This window comes from Bacillus rossius, chromosome 2 (genome assembly GCF_032445375.1).
Source record: "Bacillus rossius redtenbacheri isolate Brsri chromosome 2, Brsri_v3, whole genome shotgun sequence".
NCBI classification, from domain to species: domain Eukaryota; kingdom Metazoa; phylum Arthropoda; class Insecta; order Phasmatodea; family Bacillidae; genus Bacillus; species Bacillus rossius.
The window spans coordinates 22575558-22597360 of record NC_086331.1 but is presented as its reverse complement, the minus strand read 5'-3'; the positions used below and the strand labels follow the sequence as shown (position 1 = coordinate 22597360).

Here is a 21803-nt window from a genome sequence, read left to right as displayed (position 1 = left end):
TGCAGTTTCTGCGCGGCTCCCGACTAATGCTTCCCTACCCAGCTTATCGATTACAAAATCTAGTGCCAAGGATCTGTGATAATAGTAGTTACAAGGAAAATTCGGTGAATCCAAACTTGTATTGTTTGTAAGATGCGACAACCGTTTCTGTAAGCTGGTTGATTTTAGTCGGGGCACTTCTGTTTTCCCACCATTTATTATTTTGCCAATTCTCTTAATTTTAACCATTTGTATAGGCCCTATCTCTGCCAAAACCAAGAGTTTTTAAGGTGTCAAGTGCACTTTTTTCTTTTGGTTATTGAAGGATGTGGTGTGTAGCTTTTAATAACGCGGAGTCCGCTACTGATTTGAAATTTAAAATCTCGGATTATTTTTTACCTCCCTCTACCTTCATTCTTTCCCAAAATCCAGTGTCGGTATTTCAATTGCTCGTAAGCACACAACATAACTAGCTTAACGACTTATAATGAACCATTTTTGACACCGTACTTTCAGTTTCTACCAGTCTCGCTGTCTAGAAAAAATTTTAGTTGATGTTTCAAGGAAGGAAGAACTATAATGTATATTAAATAAGCAAGGTACCAAAAAAATGACACTTCAAGCAAGGAAAATTGATCCTACGAATGTGTGCTGTGACTGACTGTCACTCTTTTGAAACACAGATGTTCGCCACCATATTAAGGGGATTTAATTTTAAAAACTTTCAAACACAGAAGGTTTCATAACTTTAAGGTAATATTTACCACTGTCCAGTTACATAGTTATTCACATGCTTATTACTAACCAGATTTCGCTTTCTGAAGTTTCCAGTTAGATTATATATTCAGTGCATCGCTGTTCAAGTAGTCTTAAGTAATGGCTAATAGTATAGTGTAAGAAGGTTCTTGGTATTAATTTGCTACCGCCACCTTAATCATTTCTTTGATGCAGCAGCAGCCTAGTTTATTCCCCCTTACACCACGTTAATTTATCTGTGGGCTGTGTCTATTCTGTCCTATGCGAAGACCTGTAGATTTTCTTTTATTTAATCAATAAGTATTCTGTTCATATCTGAATAGTGTTGTGGATAGGGCTGTTAATACTACACAAATAAGCTTGCTGTGAACTATGAATAACAAACTATTTCCAACTAATTACCTTACTTTCATACTTAACCTTTATAATTACGAAGTAGCTCATAAATTATCATCTCTGTGATTGCCCACTCTGCTTTCATCACTATCCATAATTTGCATACAGTCTATACCTCTTGAGTGCCGAATCTAATTCTTTCTGTAACTGTTTACTCGTGTGAAAAGTTTGCCTATCGCCAAGAGTTACCACCTCCGCACCACAATGTTACGTACCACCCTCCTACCCTCTTTCAAGACACAATTTGTCCTATCAACAACCAAAGGTTTAAGTCTACAATTGTAATGCAACCCTTCTATTTGTAAAAATATAACTGCTAGCACTCAAAACCCACGCCTTCTGCCACCTCTTTCCGCTTCTTGTGCCACCCTAGACTTCCCTGACACTCCTGACCTTCCTGACCTTCCTTTCTGCTACCCTCAGAACATCGCCCCTTAAAATGAACATCCTGGCTTTACTTTACAACCTATTTATTCACCATATGATCCAATCTTTTCCCTTTCAAATTAATCCCGTTCTGCACAACCAAATCACTTTTTCCATGACCGCATCCCTTTCCCACGACCTTAAGGCTAAGATCCTGAGTTTCTCCCGTGCGCGCAGAGAAGGAACACAACGAAAGAACGCGCTTTTCTCAGAATTCCTTATCGCCCACCGGGGTGTCATGTTCTTCAAAGAGAAAAGGGGGATGGGGGAACCCAGCCAACTGCCTGCCTCAGAGAGAAGTAAGATTTCCGCTCGGTTTTCTCTGTCAATTCTCCCCAGACTTCTTCGAACGTTCGACCCTCAAAGCGCGTAAGAGGGATAAATATTATATTTTCTGTGAATTTCAGTTCTAAACTCGTAAGTAACCGTATGCAACCCAGCAGAACTATAATAAATATTTATTTGTGTATACATATACAAACAAATATAAAGAACACTTCACATATACGATAAACATATTGTACATTTTACCGCGGTGGGTTGGTGGCGAAACCCTCAGATTTAGTCCCTTCTGCAAGTTACGCAAGATCAAGTTTTTAGTTATTTATTATAACATATTCGACTAGTTTGACATGCTTATACTAAATAAGCTAATCCTTGAGATGACACAAGAATTCTCGTACACAGCTGACCACCACAATCAGTAAGGTTGGCCAGTAATGCAGTTTTCCTTCCCGTAAAAAAAAAATCTTTTGTTATATACTGTATGATAAAGGTTTTGCGTTTCTGCAGGTTTTCTTGCTTTACACATTTTGTCACAGCTATATGATTGAACATATAATTACGTGACTTTCTGTTGCAAAGCGGTATTTTTTGATATATGATTAAAATTTATAGTTTATGTACGATGATATAAAAGGTGACCTTTTTATACAATCAATTTATATTTGTAGCTGAATATATGTCCACAAAATGTTTCAGCTTATTGCACCAATTTTAGTTGTTTGAATGTATTATGCATGTAAATATGTATACATGAGGATAGAGCTGAAGCATTTTTTGTTTGCTTTTTTAACCGACCTGAAGATTGTGGCTTTCGATAACCCCTTCATTTTTATTTATCTTGTATGATGTTTGAAATCTATGTCATTAGTTGCTCAGTGTCCCTGGCATTCGTCAAAATTTGTTCTTTTAAAAATACGTAATTAAAATTTACAAAATAAGCTATCGTTTAGTAATTTATTATTGCAACATAAATATTGGCTTAAGTATAATTTACGGTTGTCACGTCTGACGAATTGCTATCCCTACGGGTGACGTCAACCATCACCGGTAGTTTCCTTGTATGTATTTATGTATTGCAGGTCGGACAGGCACGAAATAACATATTCTGTAATTAATGATTAATATTTCTACGAGTAAAATTTAACTCTGAAAGGGTCACAGGCCTTTACCACGAACCGCCTTCGCTACCCTGTAAGAAGTGTCGGAATGAAAATATGTAGGGAGTAGGCTAATCGTCATAAGTAACAAAATAATATTTCAGAGGTAGCTAGATAGTGATACGCGAAGAGTAGTAATTCCTCCCTTCCCAAACACTTAAAAAAAATCGACACGTAAACACATGCAAAACACTGTTTCAGATCTGGACCTGGATCATTTCAGTAGGAAAAAGGCGTGCATAAATTACGACCACTCATATAATACACGGAAATCAACCAGTCTATTAGAAGCGATGAATACTAGTACTATAAATATAAGTCATGGACGTAGTTTTATATAAGGTTAACTAATTTATTAAATAACAATATGTTAGACAAATTTTGTAGAAAAACAATTACACATTATTAAATAATATTAGAATTTTTCTTAGATATACAAGTATCATTACATTACATTTTAAGCAACTGGTACACATAATTATGCTATGGGCCATGTCAATTATACATTTTCACTTTTTAATCAAAAATACATACGGGCATAAAAGTATGTGGCACAGAAAATAACAAATATTAATTGATTTACACTAAAATCTACCCTGTTTACATAGCATTCAAACACCAATATAATACTAATTTGAAAAACGTTTTTGGAGGTAAACATAATGTTATTAAAACGACTGAAATTGAAGTAGGCTCTAAAAGCATTACAACATGAGTACTATAGTTTGGTTCCTCCGAGCCCAGGCTTCAGGCTGAGGATTGAGGATGGGAATGAATGACCGATTGCTCTGACGTCACGGCGGCCATGTTTGGGTCAATATTCCTCAAAAATGACTCAAAATGACTTTAAAAAATTCCTATTTCGAGGGATAAATTCCCGTTTTAGTCCTAAAAAATGTCATTGGCTTGAGAAGTCTTAAAATCGGCTTAAATTCCTTAGCGTCAAGCCGCTCTAAGCCGCCGAGGTCATGACCTTGGCAATTAGGATGACATCACCACCTTAGCCTTATCATCCAACACTTTAAATTCTTAACATTTGCGACCAAATATTTCTCCCCTACCTGGCTCCTTTGATTAGCCAATTAAAAATAAGTTTCCCTGCTGTAATCAGTTTCCCTGCTGTAATCAGTTTCCCTGCTGTAATCAGTTCCCCTGCTGTAATCAGTTCCCCTGCTGTAATCAGTTCCCCTGCTGTAATCGGTTCCCCTGCTGTAATCAGTTCCCCTGCTGTTATCAGTTGTACCTGCTGTTATCAGTTGTACCTGCTGTTATCAGTTGTACCTGCTGTTATAAGTTGTACCTGCTGTTATAAGTTGTACCTGCTGTTATCAGTTTTCCCCCAACACAATAAGTTTTCCCCCAAAACAATAAGTTTTCCCCCAACACAATAAGTTTTCCCCAAACACAATAAGTTTTCCCCCAACACAATAAGTTTTCCCCCAACACAATAAGTTTTCCCCCCAACGCAATAAGTTTTCCCCCCAACGCAATAAGTTTTCCCCCCAACGCAATAAGTTTTCCCCCCAACGCAATAAGTTTTCCCCCCAACGCAATAACTTTTCCCCCCCAACACAATAAGTTTTCCCCCCCAACACAATAAGTTTTTCCCCCCCAACACAATAAGTTTTTCCCCCCCAACACAATAAGTTTTTCCCCCCCAACACAATAAAGTTTTCCCCCCCCCCAACACAATAAGTTTCCCCCCCCCCAACACAATAAGTTTCCCCCCCTCCCCCAACAAAATAAGTTTTCCCTCCCCAACATAGTTTTCCCGCGACATAGTTTTCCCTCTAAATTATCAGTTTCTCTTCCCCCCGACATAGTCAGCTTCTCTCCCCCCCCCCCCCGGCCCCGACATAGTCAGCTTCTCTTCGATGTAGTCTGCCCCCTCCCCTGACATCATTTTCTCTTCCCAGCATTATCAGGTTCTAACCCCGACTTCATTTTCTCTTCCCAGCATTATCAGTTTCTCTCCCCCGACATCAATTTCTCTACCCCCGACATCATCAGTTTGTCTCCCCCCCTCCCCCTCCATCATCAGTTTGTCTCCCCCCCGACATTATCAGTTTGTCTCCTCCCACATCAGTTATCCCCCCACCTTATTAGTTACTGCCCCAGACATTATTACATTATTAGTTTATCTCACTGACTTAATCAGTTCCCTCCTCCCGACATCAGTTTCCTCCCTCCCGACATCAGTTTCCTCCCTCCCGACATCAGTTTCCTCCCTCCCGACATCAGTTTCATCCCTCCCGACATCAGTTTCATCTCTCCCGACATCAGTTTCATCCCTCCCGACATCAGTTTCATCCCTCCCGACATCAGTTTCCTCCCTCCCGACATCAGTTTCCTCCCTCCCGACATCAGTTTCCTCCCTCCCGACATCAGTTTCCTCCCTCCCGACATCAGTTTCCTCCCTCCCGACATCAGTTTCCTCCCTCCCGACATCAGTTTCCCCCCCTCCCGACATCAGTTTCCCCCCCTCCCGAAATCAGTTTCCCCCCCTCCCGAAATCAGTTTCCCCCCCTCCCGAAATCAGTTTCCCCCCCTCCCGAAATCAGTTTCCCCCCTTTCCGAAATCAGTTTCCCCCCCTCCCGAAATCAGTTTCCCCCCTTTCCGAAATCAGTTTCCCCCCTTTCCGAAATCAGTTTCCCCCCTTTCCGAAATCAGTTTCCCCCCTTTCCGAAATCAGTTTCCCCCCTTTCCGAAATCAGTTTCCCCCCTTTCCGAAATCAGTTTCCCCCCTTTCCGAAATCAGTTTCCCCCCTTTCCGAAATCAGTTTCCCCCCTTTCCGAAATCAGTTTCCCCCCTTTCCGAAATCAGTTTCCCCCCTTTCCGAAATCAGTTTCCCCCCTTTCCGAAATCAGTTTCCCCCCTTTCCGAAATCAGTTTCCCCCCTTTCCGAAATCAGTTTCCCCCCTTTCCGAAATCAGTTTCCCCCCTTTCCGAAATCAGTTTCCCCGACATCGTCGGTTTCTCTTCCCTCACCCAATATTTTCGGTTTCTTTCCCCCGTTATTATTCCCCCCCCCCCCCCCCCGACATAATCGGTTCCCCCCTTCCCGATATTAATTTCCCCCTCCCCAACTTAATAATTTTTTTTTCCCCATATTTAATTCCTCTCATCGCAAAATTAAAAGTTTTCCCCTCCCGATATATTCAGTTCCTCTACCCTCCCCCCCCCCCCCCAATTGAGTTTCTCCCGACATAATCAGTGCTCTTCCCCTCCCCTGTGACAGTTTTTCCTTCCCTCCATAACATAGTTTATTTTTCCCAGTGACATATTTTCTCCTTCCCCTCCCAACATCAGTTTATTTTCCCTCTTACATATTGGTTTCTTTCCTCCCTCTCCCCCATGTAATCAGTTTCTCTTCCACCATGTAATCAGTTTTTCTTCCTCCCCGACCCAATCAATCTCTCTCTCTCTCTCTCTCTCTCTCTCTCTCTCTCTCTCTCTCTCCCCCCCCCCCCCCCCCACCCCCATCTCTACAAAGTTTCTCCCCTAACTACCCTTTGACCTTATCAGTTTTTTCCTCCTACACCTTGACCTTATCAGTTTTCCCCCTACCCCTTGACTTTTTCAGTGTTATCTCCCCCCATCTTGACCTGATTAGTTATGTTTGTGTCTTTTCTCACTATATTTTTTCAATTGTATCCCCCCCCCCTCACCCAACTTTATCAGTTGTGTGTGTCACCTAACCTGTTAAATTTCCCCTTTTTAGTCTTCCACACAGTGGCCTAATCAGTTTCCCTCTACTGAAACAATGTTAATGCATTGGCTGTGGGCTACTTATGTGGAACACTTAATTGTTCGCTTAAGTCCTGCACTTCTAAACAAGTAATTTAATGAATTCTCAAATCATCTTGGATGTGTCTTACCATTATTAAAATATGTCACCAAGATCTGAAAAATGAGCCATGTTATTATTTAAAAAAAAATTTTTGGGGAAGGTAGCTTTCCAGTGGACCAACGGCTGATTTTGACGACCATCCGACTGTAAATATTTTTGGGGAGAACACTGCTATTTAACTGTAGAATTAATTACATTATTAGGCCCAGAGGACTGTAGTGCTAGAAGGGTGCTCTTCCGTCACATCATGTTTATTTGATTGTGGCAGAACAGCATCATGTTTTTTTTTTATCAGGATGAAGATACAAGACGAGACATAATGTCTGTCAAATATCTTAAAATATTTATCAGATTGACCTTGGCTTGAGTTATGGGGGGAGGGGGTCTAATTTTCCAAGTAGTCTTGTTTCTTATGATAACTACACATATGTGGCTAGATTGATTTTCATTGCATACGTGAAGAACTATATTATTACAAGGTGTCTCTAGGGTTCAGGATTTATTTGTGTTTTTAAAATGTGTGGCAATAATTAATATGAGTGAATAGATAGTGGTTACTGGGGAGATGTGAGATTTAAGAAGTTGTGAATGGGTGATTGATTTGAATGATGTGAAATTTACATGACATATTACTGCTAATTTTTTCATATTTTCTATGACCATGACCATATGGCCTCCACCACCCTGGATTTCAACAAGATTGGGCCTCCTCAAGGCACCACCGAGATAACATTGTGTATTATGTAAATTATTTTCACTAACGGTAACATTTTATCATATTTGCTTTAAGTATGTGCTTTCATTGCTTTCTTTATTGTTTCAGATTGTTCCAGTTAGCACTTGCAATAGTGTGAGCAAGTATGAATGAACTGGATAGTTTGAGGCAAGAAGCAGAGACGTTAAAAAATGCCATACGAGTGAGTTTTTGCACAATTATAATTTTTAATGTATTTTTATAGATCTGATTTTTAGTGATATATTTTTTAAATATTTATAATTGTTTTAAAACATCAGCTTAAATATTTTTAAATCATAATGAATCTATATGGTATTCCATAAGACTTCAGTCAATTATTATTTATTATTTGGTTTACACTCTTAAATATATGTTTTCTTTTTAATGTAATTTGCTTTGCAGATTATAGTTCATGTATCAGGCTGCTGCTTTGAAATTATAGTCAGTTTTTACCATCTTTATGTGATGACTTGAAATGCTGTGTTGTCATTATTTTTTCAATTAGGTTACTTCATTTAGAAATCACTATTTTGATACAAGTTTTACATAATTTTTGAATAATGGAATGTTTAAACTAAAATAGGGTTATGCATAATCCAGTAAAATAAGGGACACATTTCTCATCCAGTATACAAAATGTTGGGTGTGAACGGCAATTTGTGTGGAACTATACATCTGTGCATGTCAAAATTAATAGACCAAAATTGTTCCTGATCTTGCCTAAGAGCATTTACTTGTTTGGAACTTTGTCTCGTGAATTTTGCTACAAATATTTTTCTGTGCTTTTTAAGTGGACGTATCTACAGGATGTTTACACACTGCGAGCATAAATTTAATGGGTGGCATGAAATGCCAAAACAAGCAATTTTTGTTGAACATTTGTCTGAAAATGTAATTGGGTAAAGTTACAGGTGCGAACAATTGTGAGAAAATTCGAAATTTTGCAGGCATTATGCACCAATACATTGACCGAGAGGATACACGATCGCAGCACTGTGACATTCAAACGCTTCATGGAAAGCAGGCTCGGTGCAGAAATTTAGTTAGTCATGCGCACTAGCAACCAGCTGTCTAGTTTTCAGTACAGGGGATGATTTGGTTGTGGCACATGTGAATGGTTTGTCGTTAAGCTTTTAGTGCAGTGTTGACTTTTAGTGAATACAGTGCTGCATTTCAAGATTTAACAAACAGCAATAGCATGGCAGACTTTTCTTTCGCAGAGATGGCCGATATGTTAATGGTGTACAGGCAGGAAAAAAAATTTGCAGGAGCAGTACGCATTTGCGAGGGTGATTTCACAATAGACGTGTACCGACTAGGAAGACTTTCGCAGACTTAACCAGCGACTGCCTGAAAGTGAGAGTTTTATACAGGATGGCCACAAACCGGCATAACCGGGAAAAGTCTGTGAATTTTTTGAGATAAGCTTGTAATGGTTTCTTCAATGGCCATTAGTTATAAAAACGTGAGTTAGCTGTATCATTCTCAAAATTGTGTGTGCATATTACCATATTCATCCAATAATCCACATAGAATTTTTTTTTAATGTGCGTTTAAAAGCATGGTGCACAGCTTACTCAAAACTTGACAATGTTGCAAGGCAACGCTGCATAGCAAAAGTTCCTTCAAGCTCCAATGTTGGTTAACCTTCTGTTGGTTAAATGACAACAGACATCTTGCATGTGGTTTGAAAGTGCATATATTTGTGAAAAAGATGTTACAATGATTACCAAAGGTTTTCAGTTGTATCTACAGTGGCTGAAAACCCTAAAATTATTAAAATTGATGAGGAAATGGGTAATAATGTTATGGGAAGAAAATCCCTATATATGTGACTTCAGGAAAAAAATAATATTATGGCCGAACTTTTAATGGTTCTTCACTACAGTCAACAAATCTTCTTCGGTCGACACGTCACTCATTTTTTATTCATGACCAATGTTTTCCTCTCTTTAAGGTAAACATATCATTCACAGTTAATCCATAAATAAAACATTTTTTACCCAATATCTGTAGAGATAAGTGTGTACAATTTACTTCAAAAATTTTAATTGAAGTATTGAAACTTTTAATAGTATGCTTGTGGCAAAACATAATAGTGTAAAAAAAATAACTGGTAGACTTCTACAATGGTACTAAAAATGCTATAGTTTTACAGGAAACCTTCAAGGTAAGTTATAATTTGGAATGATTATGCAAGTTCAGAATAAAAAAATTAATAGAAAGTTTAAAAAGGATTCTAACATCAATGTTTTAAGTTTGGTGTGAGGGATATTCTAATCAAATATTTTTGGTTATGGTCTAAATGTCAGGGGTGCGAAGCTTATTCAAGTAATTAAAAAAAATTAATTAGAAACTCCAAATAGCATTTTTTTTTTACTTGACATGTTTTACAATCATTACTCGAAGGTGTTGTGATACAAGTAGTGTGGTTAAGTTACATATTACAAATACTGTAATATGGTGAAAATGATCAGTTAGGTTAGCTACATTAAAAATCCGTAAATATTTTTTGAAAAAATGGGTAGAAACTTACCAATATAATGTAGCCAACTTAAACTAACTAAACATCCTTACTATTTTATAGTGTTTTTAACGAAGATAACCAATAGTTAACAAAATTTAAAAGTAAATGTAATGTAGCTAACCTAACCTAAATAACCATCCACACTATTAAGTGTGTTTAATGTACCTAACATAACCACTCTCTAAAATGGTTATATACTGGTAAACTACTTGTAGTATCATAATGCCCTCGTAGATAATAATTGGAAAAAATATCAGGAAGTTAAAAAAAAGAAGCATTTTGAAATTTTTAATTTAATATTTACGGTAAAATGGCTCTCCTTTGGAATTACTGCATCTTATTTTGGTAACTTAATTGTCTGCTAAAAATAATTTGGGTTACTTACATAATCTCATAATGTTTTTACTCTTCGTGAGTTTTGTGCATGAATAATAGTCATCTAGAAATACATATTATCACATTTATATTGCCCTATCATGAATAATATTTATGTTAAATCTTTGTTTACTAATTTGCCTGTTGAATACTTGCAGTTTGGGAAAAAAATAATGCTGGTTAATTTTTAAAAGTGAAGTAGCATAACAGTGCAAAATAAGGGTCAGGGAAAGTTATAATCTGGTCAGGGAAAACCTGGAAAAGTCAGGGAATTTTATTTGAGATTTTGTGTGGCCACCCTGCTATAATACGAAGGGTTATGTACATAAGAATGTGAATTTGTAATTCTAAAAGACTGTGTCCAGTTCATTGCCTGCTTCCCGTGGAGCATTTGAATGCCACTGTGCTGCAATTGTGCATTACGGTTCGTGCCTGTAACTTGCAGGGTTGCATTTCAAGACACTATTTGTTTTGTTTAAATATTTGTAATGGCTCACATTACCATTGACAGAACAATTCTAACAATTTACCAGGAATAGCACCCTAGAAGAGCTGTTGTATAGGATGTTGTGTGTAAGGTGGTACTTTAGGCTAATCTTCCAAGACACATTCCTTGCCCTACTGACTTAAAATTATAGCACGAAAAGGCATGTGAATTCTCCGATGCAACCCTCACATTAAAATTGGTAAGGACATGATACAGTCATTCCGTTGTGGCCATGATCGCTGTTTCTCTTTATATTTTTAGATTTGGTTTGTAGCTCTATACCTTTTTATAGCTAATATACATCCAATGCATGTAGTAGTGTTAGGGCTGTGGAAAAGGACTAAGGGTCCATGGGCAAATAGTTTTGCCAGGTCCCCTCATTACCTAATGTACAACTTTTCAAACCCCACATTATAAAAAAATTAAAGACTAAATGTTACCATGACCATAACTGCAAATATTGCATAACTTTTAAGGTTTCCAATGAATTTATTAGCAGCAGACTTGTGATTTTGGTCCTATCAGGGGAAATTTGCACAATAAAAAAAACCTTGAACTCCGGGTATACCCTCCCCCCTCTTCCAAGTTCCTTCCTCTCGACTGTTCTCAGTAGTCCAGTGTTAATCTCTTTCCAAAAGTTACTTTTGAGTTCTCTCTTAATTATATTTCTGGCTGTGCCAGTGTCTACATGCATTTTTTTTTAAATATTAGTGTAAGTTAGGTCACAACTAACATAGAAATATTTGTATGGAAACTAGTAAATTTGCAAAATTCTAAAAATTATACTTTTTTGAAATATTTTTGAACGGTTAAGTTTGTAGAATATTTTGTTTTAAACTTTTTATTTTATTTATTTATTTAAAACATTCCAAATTTAAATTGGCCCCCAGAAATTTATTTGAAAAATCTCTCTAGGCAAAGCAAAAACACAAGTTGTTCTTTGTTTACAGGATGCTCGGAAAGCGGCTTGCGACACAAGCCTTGTCCAGGCAACAAGCAACATGGAACCAATTGGCAGAATACAAATGCGCACACGTCGAACCCTTAGAGGTCATTTGGCAAAAATCTATGCCATGCACTGGGGCTCTGACTCTAGGTACACTGTACTAATGTTTAGATTATATGTGGGTGCAGCTTTGTTGGAGTTATTATGTAGTTATAGATAGTGCAATAGGAAAAGGGATTACAATTTTTGCTGTACTTTTAATAGATTCAAATCTGGTTAGCCTTTCCGCAAATGTTTTTACATTTCAGATAACATCAGAGAGTACTGCATTCACCCAAAAATAAGTCGGCCCTGAATGTAAGACAACCCCTGATTATGCAAGTCAAGGTTCCAAGAAAAATTATTACCTCTCATTAACATTTCCTTTTCTTGCTTCACTGCACAGAATCACAAAAAAAAAAATCTAATTTTTTTTGCCCAAATCTCTGTGAATATTAAAAAAGTTTAGCTAAAATTTAATATCATTAGTATTGCTTCTATTCGATATTAAAAAAAATTAATTCTATGATTGTAAGAAATTTTTTCAACTAAACAAATATTCCAACTTTTTTTTACAATACCCCTAATTTTTTGGTAGTTTTTCGACGATGAAAAACTCGTCTGATTTTCGGGTGAATATGGTACTTTATATATAAAATAATATACATGCATTTTCCTTTTTAGGCATGAGCTGTATAGATGACATGAGGAGCTGGTACTTGGAGCTAGTTGTCCAACCAGAGGTTTCTCGCAGAAAAAGATTTTTTATCAGAATGGGATATCTTGCTTGAAAATACTTTCAATTCTGGGGAATCACATATAATTGTTATCAATTCACCACATCTTTAGGGAAATCTAAAAGATATTTTCATATGCACAGACTGTAGATAGATCAGAAAGGACAAACCTCAATATTTTGGTTGTGGCACATGTTCAGCATTCTGAGAGACTATTTAGTTATGGTTAGTTGCCGTAGAAATTTCTGTGTACGTGCATATATTGAACATTCAATCAGTCTGATCACCAAATTAAATTATTCTTGATTTTTACAGGAATTTTTTTTAATGAGTTGAATGTAACATGTGCAGAGCTGCCAACCATTACGGATTTTCCGTAATTATTACGGATTTTAACCCCGAATTACGGAATTACGGAACATCGCTGGTTTATTACGGAAACGAGGCTTTGTGCTGCATGGTAACGGAGAAAATTCCGTTTCTGCTGTGCGTGTTTCGTGAACGCAGTTTGAATACATCGCTTGGTTGCTCAAATAACGGAACTAGTAAGTGTGCGCATGTACGATGTACTGTCGAAATAAGTAAATTAATTCTCGTGGTTTCAAATAATAATGGGATGGTATTACGTCCGTTGTACGATACAACTCGTACATATTCTCGGACTTATCGTTTGAAGGCTACTTAAATCACGATAATATTTGTACGGTACTTTGGCTAACCTGTGTTATGAACTTTCGACTTAAATATTGAAAAGAATGGCCATGCTTGTCGTTTTCAAATATTTGGAACGCTACGGTTTTGTAATGTATGCACGTGTGACTTTTCGATTGCACATGGTGGAAGGGATGACTGTAGACGGCATATTGAATCAAAGAAACATGCAGAACATTTTAAAGCCGTGACTAGCAATAAATCTATAGCTTCGTTTTTTCACTACATCTGAAGAAACGAAAGTAACGAACGCAGTTATTGTTTACAAGTCCTAGTGTTTGTCTTGTTGTTTGTTTACATGACATTTCTTATTCAACCAGGATAAAAGAAGCAAATAAAAAGACAGTTGTTTTAAAGTTTAACTTTGAATACTTTGAATTGAAGATTCAAAATATCCAGTAAAATTATTAATATTTCTTACATATTCAGATGATTGTATTGTTCAAATAGATTTTTTTTATTCATTAATTTGCATTGTATTCATATTTTTCTTTTTCTTTTGCATATTATTGTCTTTGTTTTATCTTGTGAGTGTGTTATAATGCCCCAGGAAAAATTTATCGTGCATGATTTACGCGTACTTTTTCATATACCTAATTGCCATTACTGATGGGTGTGATTTGAGGTTGGCAGCTCTGCATGTGCAGATAGAATTGCTGAATTGAAGTATTATGTGACGTACTAGAAATATCATCAAGGCGAACTAGCAAGGAATTTCAACGCACTAAACCGTTGATGATGGTTGTGCTGTTAGCTAAGTTCAGAATGGTAGCGTTCAAAAAAATTATTTTTGGGTGTCCAAAGTGGTAGTGGCACAATGGGTTCTTCTATATACATGCACACAGTGTAAATTTAACTGTCTAAATTGTCTATTAATATTGTATATTTTTACTGTTATAATAGATAACTTAAACCAACAGGCAATGTTGCACTCAAGATTAACTAATATTTCTCAGGTGGGGGGTTTTTTTTTTTTTTTGTTTCTGGTTGTTTGCAATAAGCTTTTACTAAATTATTTTTCATTACAAGGCATGTGGTTATAAAAGAACTATTCATGAATTAAACTTGTCACCATTACAAACTTGTCCGAATTGTATGTAATATCATGGCACATTCTAAACACACAATTTAATAGTTATAAATAAAATTAAATTCATAATTTGTTGAATGATTAGCATTATGTTACAGGTTCAAATTTTTTCGTTCAAAATTAAGTAATCTTGGTTTTTATTCTTTATAACACCTTTACTCTATTTTGTTTTGATCAAAGTTGTCATAGTTATGCAATGAAATTTGGTCATGTGACCATTTTATCAATAAAATTGAAATTCTAACACCTGTACCACGCATCAGCTGCTGGAAGAAAGCCAGCGTCTGTTTGTGCAGGCAGCGTAGTCTCCCTCTCTCCCCACATATTCCCTACACAACTCCCAGACAAGGTGCCGGCCAAGGCTGGCTTATAGGCAGTGTGTTAACTGCTGGGGTGAGAATGTTAAGAGTAATCACAAGTACACAGAAATTTATTGGGGCAAATAACTAACTAAATAGTCTTATCAGAATGCTAAACATGTGTAACAACCAAAATATTAAGGTTTGTCCTTTCTGATCTATCTATAGACATTCTGTATGAATAAAAATATGTCAGATTTTTGCAAAGATGTGGTGAATCAATAACAATCACGGTAGTACCTCGTTAACCTAGATCAGCTGGGGCCAGGGCCAATCTAAGTTAATGAAAATCCAGTTTATCCAGAGGATGAGGGGAAAATGATAAAGAACATGTATGGAGTTTGAAAATTATTTTTGGTGTACTTTTACCTAAAAACTTACAATACACCACTCCTTCACTTAGCACGACTAATGCGTTCCTAAAATGTTTGTTATTCAAAATGGCATGTTCTAAAGCATTAGTCTCCAAAAATAGCAAGTTTAATTTACTTAATATGTTCCAAAATATGCAGGGAAATATTTTTCACTTAATATAAATGCGTAGAATAACATTCAACAATAAATACAATAAATAAGCCTACCATAAAATCCTTTGCATGACAAATACGACACCGCGTAGCAGGAGGTAGGTGATTATGTACTTCAAAATTAGTGTTTATTCATGTATCACCATTTGGTTCACACCAATCCTGTAAGGCAGTGATTGTTTTTTTCATGACACCATTTATTTAGCAACATTTTCCATGTAAATCATCTATTCATTTCAGTTCTGGTATCTAATGTAAAATATATTCCCACTAGTACAACCAACAACGTCAGACTTATATAAACATTTGATAGAATCCTTATTTATGATACGTATGATTGCACAGTTTACTTGCTTAAAACTAAAGTGCAACCAACATAACTGTGGCCTTCATGACATGATGTATTAAGCTCTCGAGTTCCCTGCCACTGGCTAGACTGAAATTCATCATGGCCCGGTCTGTGGCAGGGCGATAACTGTATGGCTTGGTGGCATACGCGCAGGCGTAAAAACATTTGATCCTTTACACCCAAATGCCACAACTTGCGTAGCTGATGTTTGTACAACAGTCTATAGCGTAGTCACCTGCACACGCATCTCTTCCCCCTTCTAATAGCTAACTGTATTCCACGGTACATGTGTTGTTTACAGAGTTGAAGCAAACTTCGTAACATCATGCCGTACTTTTTTTTTCTGTGGTGATTTTGTGCTAACTGAAATTTACAGATATGCTATTCAAGACTGGTGCAGTAAAATTAACATTACGCTAAATGAATTTGCGCAATTCGAAGATGTGCCTAAGTAAGGGATTGGTGTATGTATTTGCATTATACACAATATAGGTACAAACTAGTTGGTAGTAAAAAAAAAAGCAGAGAGCTTTTGCTGCCTCAGTTTTGTGTATTGCTTACGAGCAGCGCAATCTTGCATCCACTTTAGCAGTAGAAGCTCGTTTGGCGATGTTTCAGCTTCAGCGTGGGTCGTAACCACAGTTGGTTCATCAACGCTGTCTGAATCCTCTTCATTTTCCAACACTGCATGATGCAGTAATTTCTTCCTCTGTGATCTTTATTGCCTCTGTCATTCTCAATTTGCAACCGTCAATGTCTTCATCAACATCGGAACAGCCATGGATATTTTTGAAAATGTCTATAAAATCTTCTTCCATGCTTATTTTTTTCTTCTTAAATATTGTTTTCTGGCAAGTCACACCCATCAGGCTACAACTTTTCCAAAACTTTATCAAAGTTGTTCTTCCAACCTGGTCCCAAGCTTCCGCAATCATATAAATAACAGTCTTTACGTTAAAAGATTTCAGCACCTCTACCTAGCATTTTTTGTACACTTTTTTTCTTTAATTTTTTTATAGAACTCCTTGGTCTATCTGTAGATCGAGAGAAGTTATATTAGGTGGTAAAAACTTCCCTGAAATATCATCTTTGACTAGTTCATTGACAGATGCGAAGGTGCATTTTCAATCAGCAAAATTGCCTTGTTGGGAAGACCACAATTTTTAAAAATATTTTTTTAGTGATAGTGATGGCACAAAATTTTTGAAAAACCATTATTGGAAAATGTCACTAACCATCCAAGCACTTTTTTGTGAGCTGTAAATGACAGTCTCGTTTCACATCTTTAAATGCATGGGGGGTTTTAGACTTCCCTATTGTAAAGAGAAGAATTTTGTGCATTCCTGATGCATTACTGCAATCCATTATTGTGAGGTGTTATTCCTTTTTTTATACCCTTTCGCTGAATCTCCTAATTTTGAGGCTAGCGTTTTACTCTGCAACATCCAGTAAAATAAACCATATTTATTAGCATTGTAAACTTGATCTGCTGTTTGTTCTTCCTTTTTAATAAAGTCTTCAAACTCTTTTTGAATTTTTCTGCTGCTTCTACATCAGCTGACAAGCTTTCTCCAGTGATTGTTAGTTGATGCACTTCATGCTGTTTTTCACCTGTCCAACCATCACTGTCTAGCTATAAAACTAGTCTCCATGAGGCAACTGTTTGTTCAAACTCAATGCTTTCTGTTGGATGATGGGTCCAAAAATTGGCAAACCACATTTTCTTTCAGCACAAAACCAGACAAACAATCTTTATCCAGAGTTTCTAGTTTAGCAATTTTTGCTTGACACCGATTATCCAAACTGTCCTTAGAAATCATTTTGAAACAAAAGTCTTCAATGTGTTTTCTGTTCTTTTTCCATTCAGATACGGTCAATGTTCCTACTCCAAACTCAGCAGCAATGTTCTTTAAAGGTTCTCCCTTATCAATTCTTGTTAATGCTTTCAAACTTTCTTCCATAGTCACAACAATGTTTTTATGTTTCTTCGCCATCGCGAACAACACGCTAACTAAACAGCACAACGATACTAGGACAACACGCGAGCACTATCAAGATAGCAACGCAACTGAGCAATGTTGTCTCTAGGTCAGTTGCAAGTGCGTGGCATGGAGAGGGGAAGGAGTAGACGGGCGAGTGCAATGAACTCGCCCACTGGCAAGTGAATCCGATTAATGTGATCTAATCTATGTGCAATTTTTCAGAAATAAAAGTTTTTCCAAGCAAGATATCCCATTCAGAATAAAAAGTAAATATTCATATAGCGTTTTGCTTCTGGCTGAAGTTGCACGTTTGAACAAATATACTATTTTAGCCATTACTTTTCAAATATAATTTTTATGACTTGGTAATTTTTGAAGGAACTTTGAACATCCTGGTCTTAATGATGCTACTCATTGTGCACATGATTCCACTGGGCAGCTAACATTTTGAATATACTCTAGCCTATTTTTTTTGTTCCTCTCTAAATTTTCATAAAGCTTGCTTATTGTGTAGTATATTCTTCAGAAAAGTGATTGTTAGTACGGTGTCATATGGGAGGTCTACTTGCAAATACATTTAGTGTTAGAAATAATTAAATGAACTTCAGGCTGTGCATAATTTTACTGTTAAACCATTTATTATTTTGAAAATGGTGTTATTCTGGTTGGTAGATGTTGTGAAGGATGCTGGCAGATGGGGTATGTCAATGTGGGTAATAATGAAGTGAAAATGAGATGGGATGAAATGAATGATCGAGTAGTAATCCTTAAACTCAATTACTCTGGCTGTAACAATAAAACCAGCCAAGGGGGCTTATTAACCACCCCAGTATTTGTTTGGCAAATAAACCAAATGAGTACTGGAAGTAACACAAAGAAACACAAAATTTAAATAAACCCAGTAGTTAGAGCTACAAATGAACACTGCAAATTCGCTCTGCACAAGGAGTATATACAAGGACTTTCGTCAACTCTACTAAACACCACCAATAAAATAATTTTAAGAATACAATAGCAAAGACCAAGGAACATAAACTTAAAATAATGTATTAAAAAAACACTAGATATACGGTTATCAGGACACAAGATTTAATTAGTTCATTACCAACTACAAAACAATACAAAAGGAGTAGCCTTTCATTTCACATCATTGGGCTTATCAAAATATTTTATGGTCTTGCATCTCATAACAGAATAAAATAAAACATTTAACTCTCTTGCCAACCATATCTGTCCTGCCCTAGCTATGCTTAAAACTGAATATCCGCCTGGAAGAGACATTACCCCTGATTAAAGATAATGTGGTGAGTCAATACTTTCTTTCTTCATCTATAGAAGTGATAGAAACGAATTACTGACATTGAAAGAACGTGGTGGTGGTGTACTTACAGCAGTAAACAAATCCAACTTTTCATCTGTTCAATCTTTACATAATTTCAATTATCCTGGAATTGAAGCTCTTTGGCTGAAAATTCATTTAACCCCAACAAAATTTTTTATTCTAGGCAATATTTACTTTCCCCCCTCAAACATCCCCTATCACTTTTCTTATCTTGAGTTCTTAGAAGATAAACTTACTGTCTATCAAGACGATATTCTGATTTTGGGTGACTTTAATGTACCTGGAGTTGACTGTACTAACAAACAAGCTACCCAGATTTTACACACGCATATTAAAAACAAGGCACAATACCTGATTAACTTTATTTCTAGTCTTGGTTTAGCTCAATATAATAAAACTCAATCATCCAAAAATCTTTTAGACCTTTGTTTCAGCAATGTTTTTCAGTGTTTAATCACTAAGGCCGATGAAGCTCTTGTTAAGGAAGACCTATATCACCCAGCCTTAAATATCAAATTAACATTTGATAGTCTCTCTCATGTGACCAATTCTTCTGTCAATTTTAAATCGTTCAAAAATGGTGATTATGCTGGTCTTTATAATGGTATTAGATGTCATGATTGGTCTAATTTCTTTCAATCATCTGATGTTAATAATCTTGTTGATGAACTTAATTCTTGTATATGCACAAATATGAACACCTTCATACCTACTTTTACAAGAAAGGTTTCCTCCTACCCAACCTGGTTTTCAAAAGATCTATGTAATTCAAGCTCTGAAGTCCAAGAAGCATTTTCACAAACTTTATAAAAGAAACAGTAATTCATTGTATTTCTCTAAATTCTCATTTTTTCGTAAACAGGCCAAGCACTTAATCAAACGTGATAAAATCAGTTGGTTAAGATCAATTAATAATAATATCAAAAATAACCCCAAGGAATTCTGGCGTTTTGTAAAAATAATGAAACATGGATATTATGATCATCTATCTCTTGAAGTTAACGGTAGTGTTTCCAATGATATTTTTCTAGTGTTTATGTGCCACCTACTCACACAAACAATGTTTCCTGTTCATCTTTATCACATGATACAATTTCTGTTCCTACAATATCTGAAAGTCTAGTACTTTGGGGCATTAAGACTTTAAAAACATCAATGTCAATGGGTCCGGACGGGATACCAAATTTCATATTGAAAGGCTGTTCTCATCGTTTAGTTCCTCTTTTAACTCACTTATTTAACATGAGTTTAAAAACTCAAGTATTTTTTGATGAATGGAAAATTGCCAAAGCTATCCCGATTCACAAAAGTGGTTCTAAATTAAAGGTCTCAAACTATTGACCTATATCTCTATTAAATGGCTTTTCTAAAAATCTTTGAAAAAATTATATTCAAAATTATGAACTTTCCCTTAAAAAATAGACTTTCTGTAAATCAACATGGCTTTAGAATTGAAATGTCTACTGCTACAAACTTAATTACCTTCCTCAATCCTATCTACTATGAAGTCACTAACAGGGGTCAGGTTGATGCCTGTTACTTTGATCTAGCCAAAGCTTTCGATTCTTTTAGTCATCCACTTCTACTTGTTAAACTATCCAATTTTGGTTTATCTGACAACTTTGGTAATTGGTTTTCGAGTTACCTCAGTAACAGAAGTTTCTTTGTCTCTATTAATAACAGTAATTCAACTCTTCACAATGCCTGTTCTGGTGTTACTCAGGGTGGTACTTTCTCCTTTACTTTTTAATCTATATATAGATAATATCACACATGTCTTGTCCCACTCTTCTGGTGTTCTGTTTGCAGATGATCTCAAAATCTGTAGAAAAATCATCTCGGTCAATGATTGCATTTTATTGCAATCCGACATCAAGGCAGTTAATCTTTGGTGCAAATCAAATCTTGTCCGTCTTAATCATGATAAAACAAAAATAATTTCCTTTACTAGGAAATATTTTCCTATAAACTATGAGTACAAATTAGATAATTTAATTCCAAAAACGACTGCTTTAAAAGATCTTGGAATTTTTCTTGATTCTAAATTATTTTTTCATCAACATGTAGATTTTTTAATTTCTAGTTCTCAAAGAACACTTTCCCTAATTAAATATATTACTTACCATGCCATTAATTCAGATTCCATCATTTCTCTTTTCTTAGCACTTATTAGGTCAAAATTAGAATATTGTTCAGTAATATGGAACAACATTAATTCATCTGATATTGATAAAATTGAAAATATTCAAAACAAATGTATTAAACTTATTACTCAAAAATCATTTCCCCCTCCTAAATTAACATCACTTTTTGATCGGCGTGCCCTCCTTGACCATCTTTTTATTTCCAATTGTTATTCATCTAAAATCAATTATAAATACATCTGAGATAATACTGGTTTAAGAGTTCCCCAGTATCATAGTCGACTTCGTCTACTTTCTGTACATTCAAGAGAAAAAATGATATTATTTTTAGATTAATAAGCAATTATAATAGATTAGACCTAATAGTAACAAGCTTAAGCAATTAGTAAATTATTTTAGTAGCACTTACAGTCAACTCAATAAACTGTGCATCTTTGTTTGTTGGCATTCTAAATTTACTATTATTCTAAATTCACTAATTTTCTGTATTTTTGAATTTAGTAATTTTTCTGTTTTTTAATTTTTTTGTTTTGTGTCCTTTGCCTCTGGTGTCTCTTGTGTATTGTGTTTGGGTTTTGTACCGTGCACACCCCTGTAATCT

At 35.9% G+C, this 21803-nt stretch overlaps 1 protein-coding gene across 6 annotated transcripts in view; it reads left to right on the top strand.

The window, feature by feature from the left end:
• LOC134529172 (guanine nucleotide-binding protein G(I)/G(S)/G(T) subunit beta-1) overlaps window positions 1–21803 on the top strand; it is a 106385-nt gene that overhangs the window by 59019 nt on the left and 25563 nt on the right. For all 6 annotated transcript variants that reach the window (XM_063362999.1, XM_063362995.1, XM_063362993.1 and 3 more), the window contains 2 exons: window positions 7675–7768; window positions 11927–12072. In XM_063362999.1, coding sequence (XP_063219069.1) covers window positions 7712–7768; window positions 11927–12072 — 203 coding nt within the window. In that variant the 5' untranslated portion in view covers window positions 7675–7711. The remainder of the gene's footprint in view (window positions 1–7674; window positions 7769–11926; window positions 12073–21803) is intronic.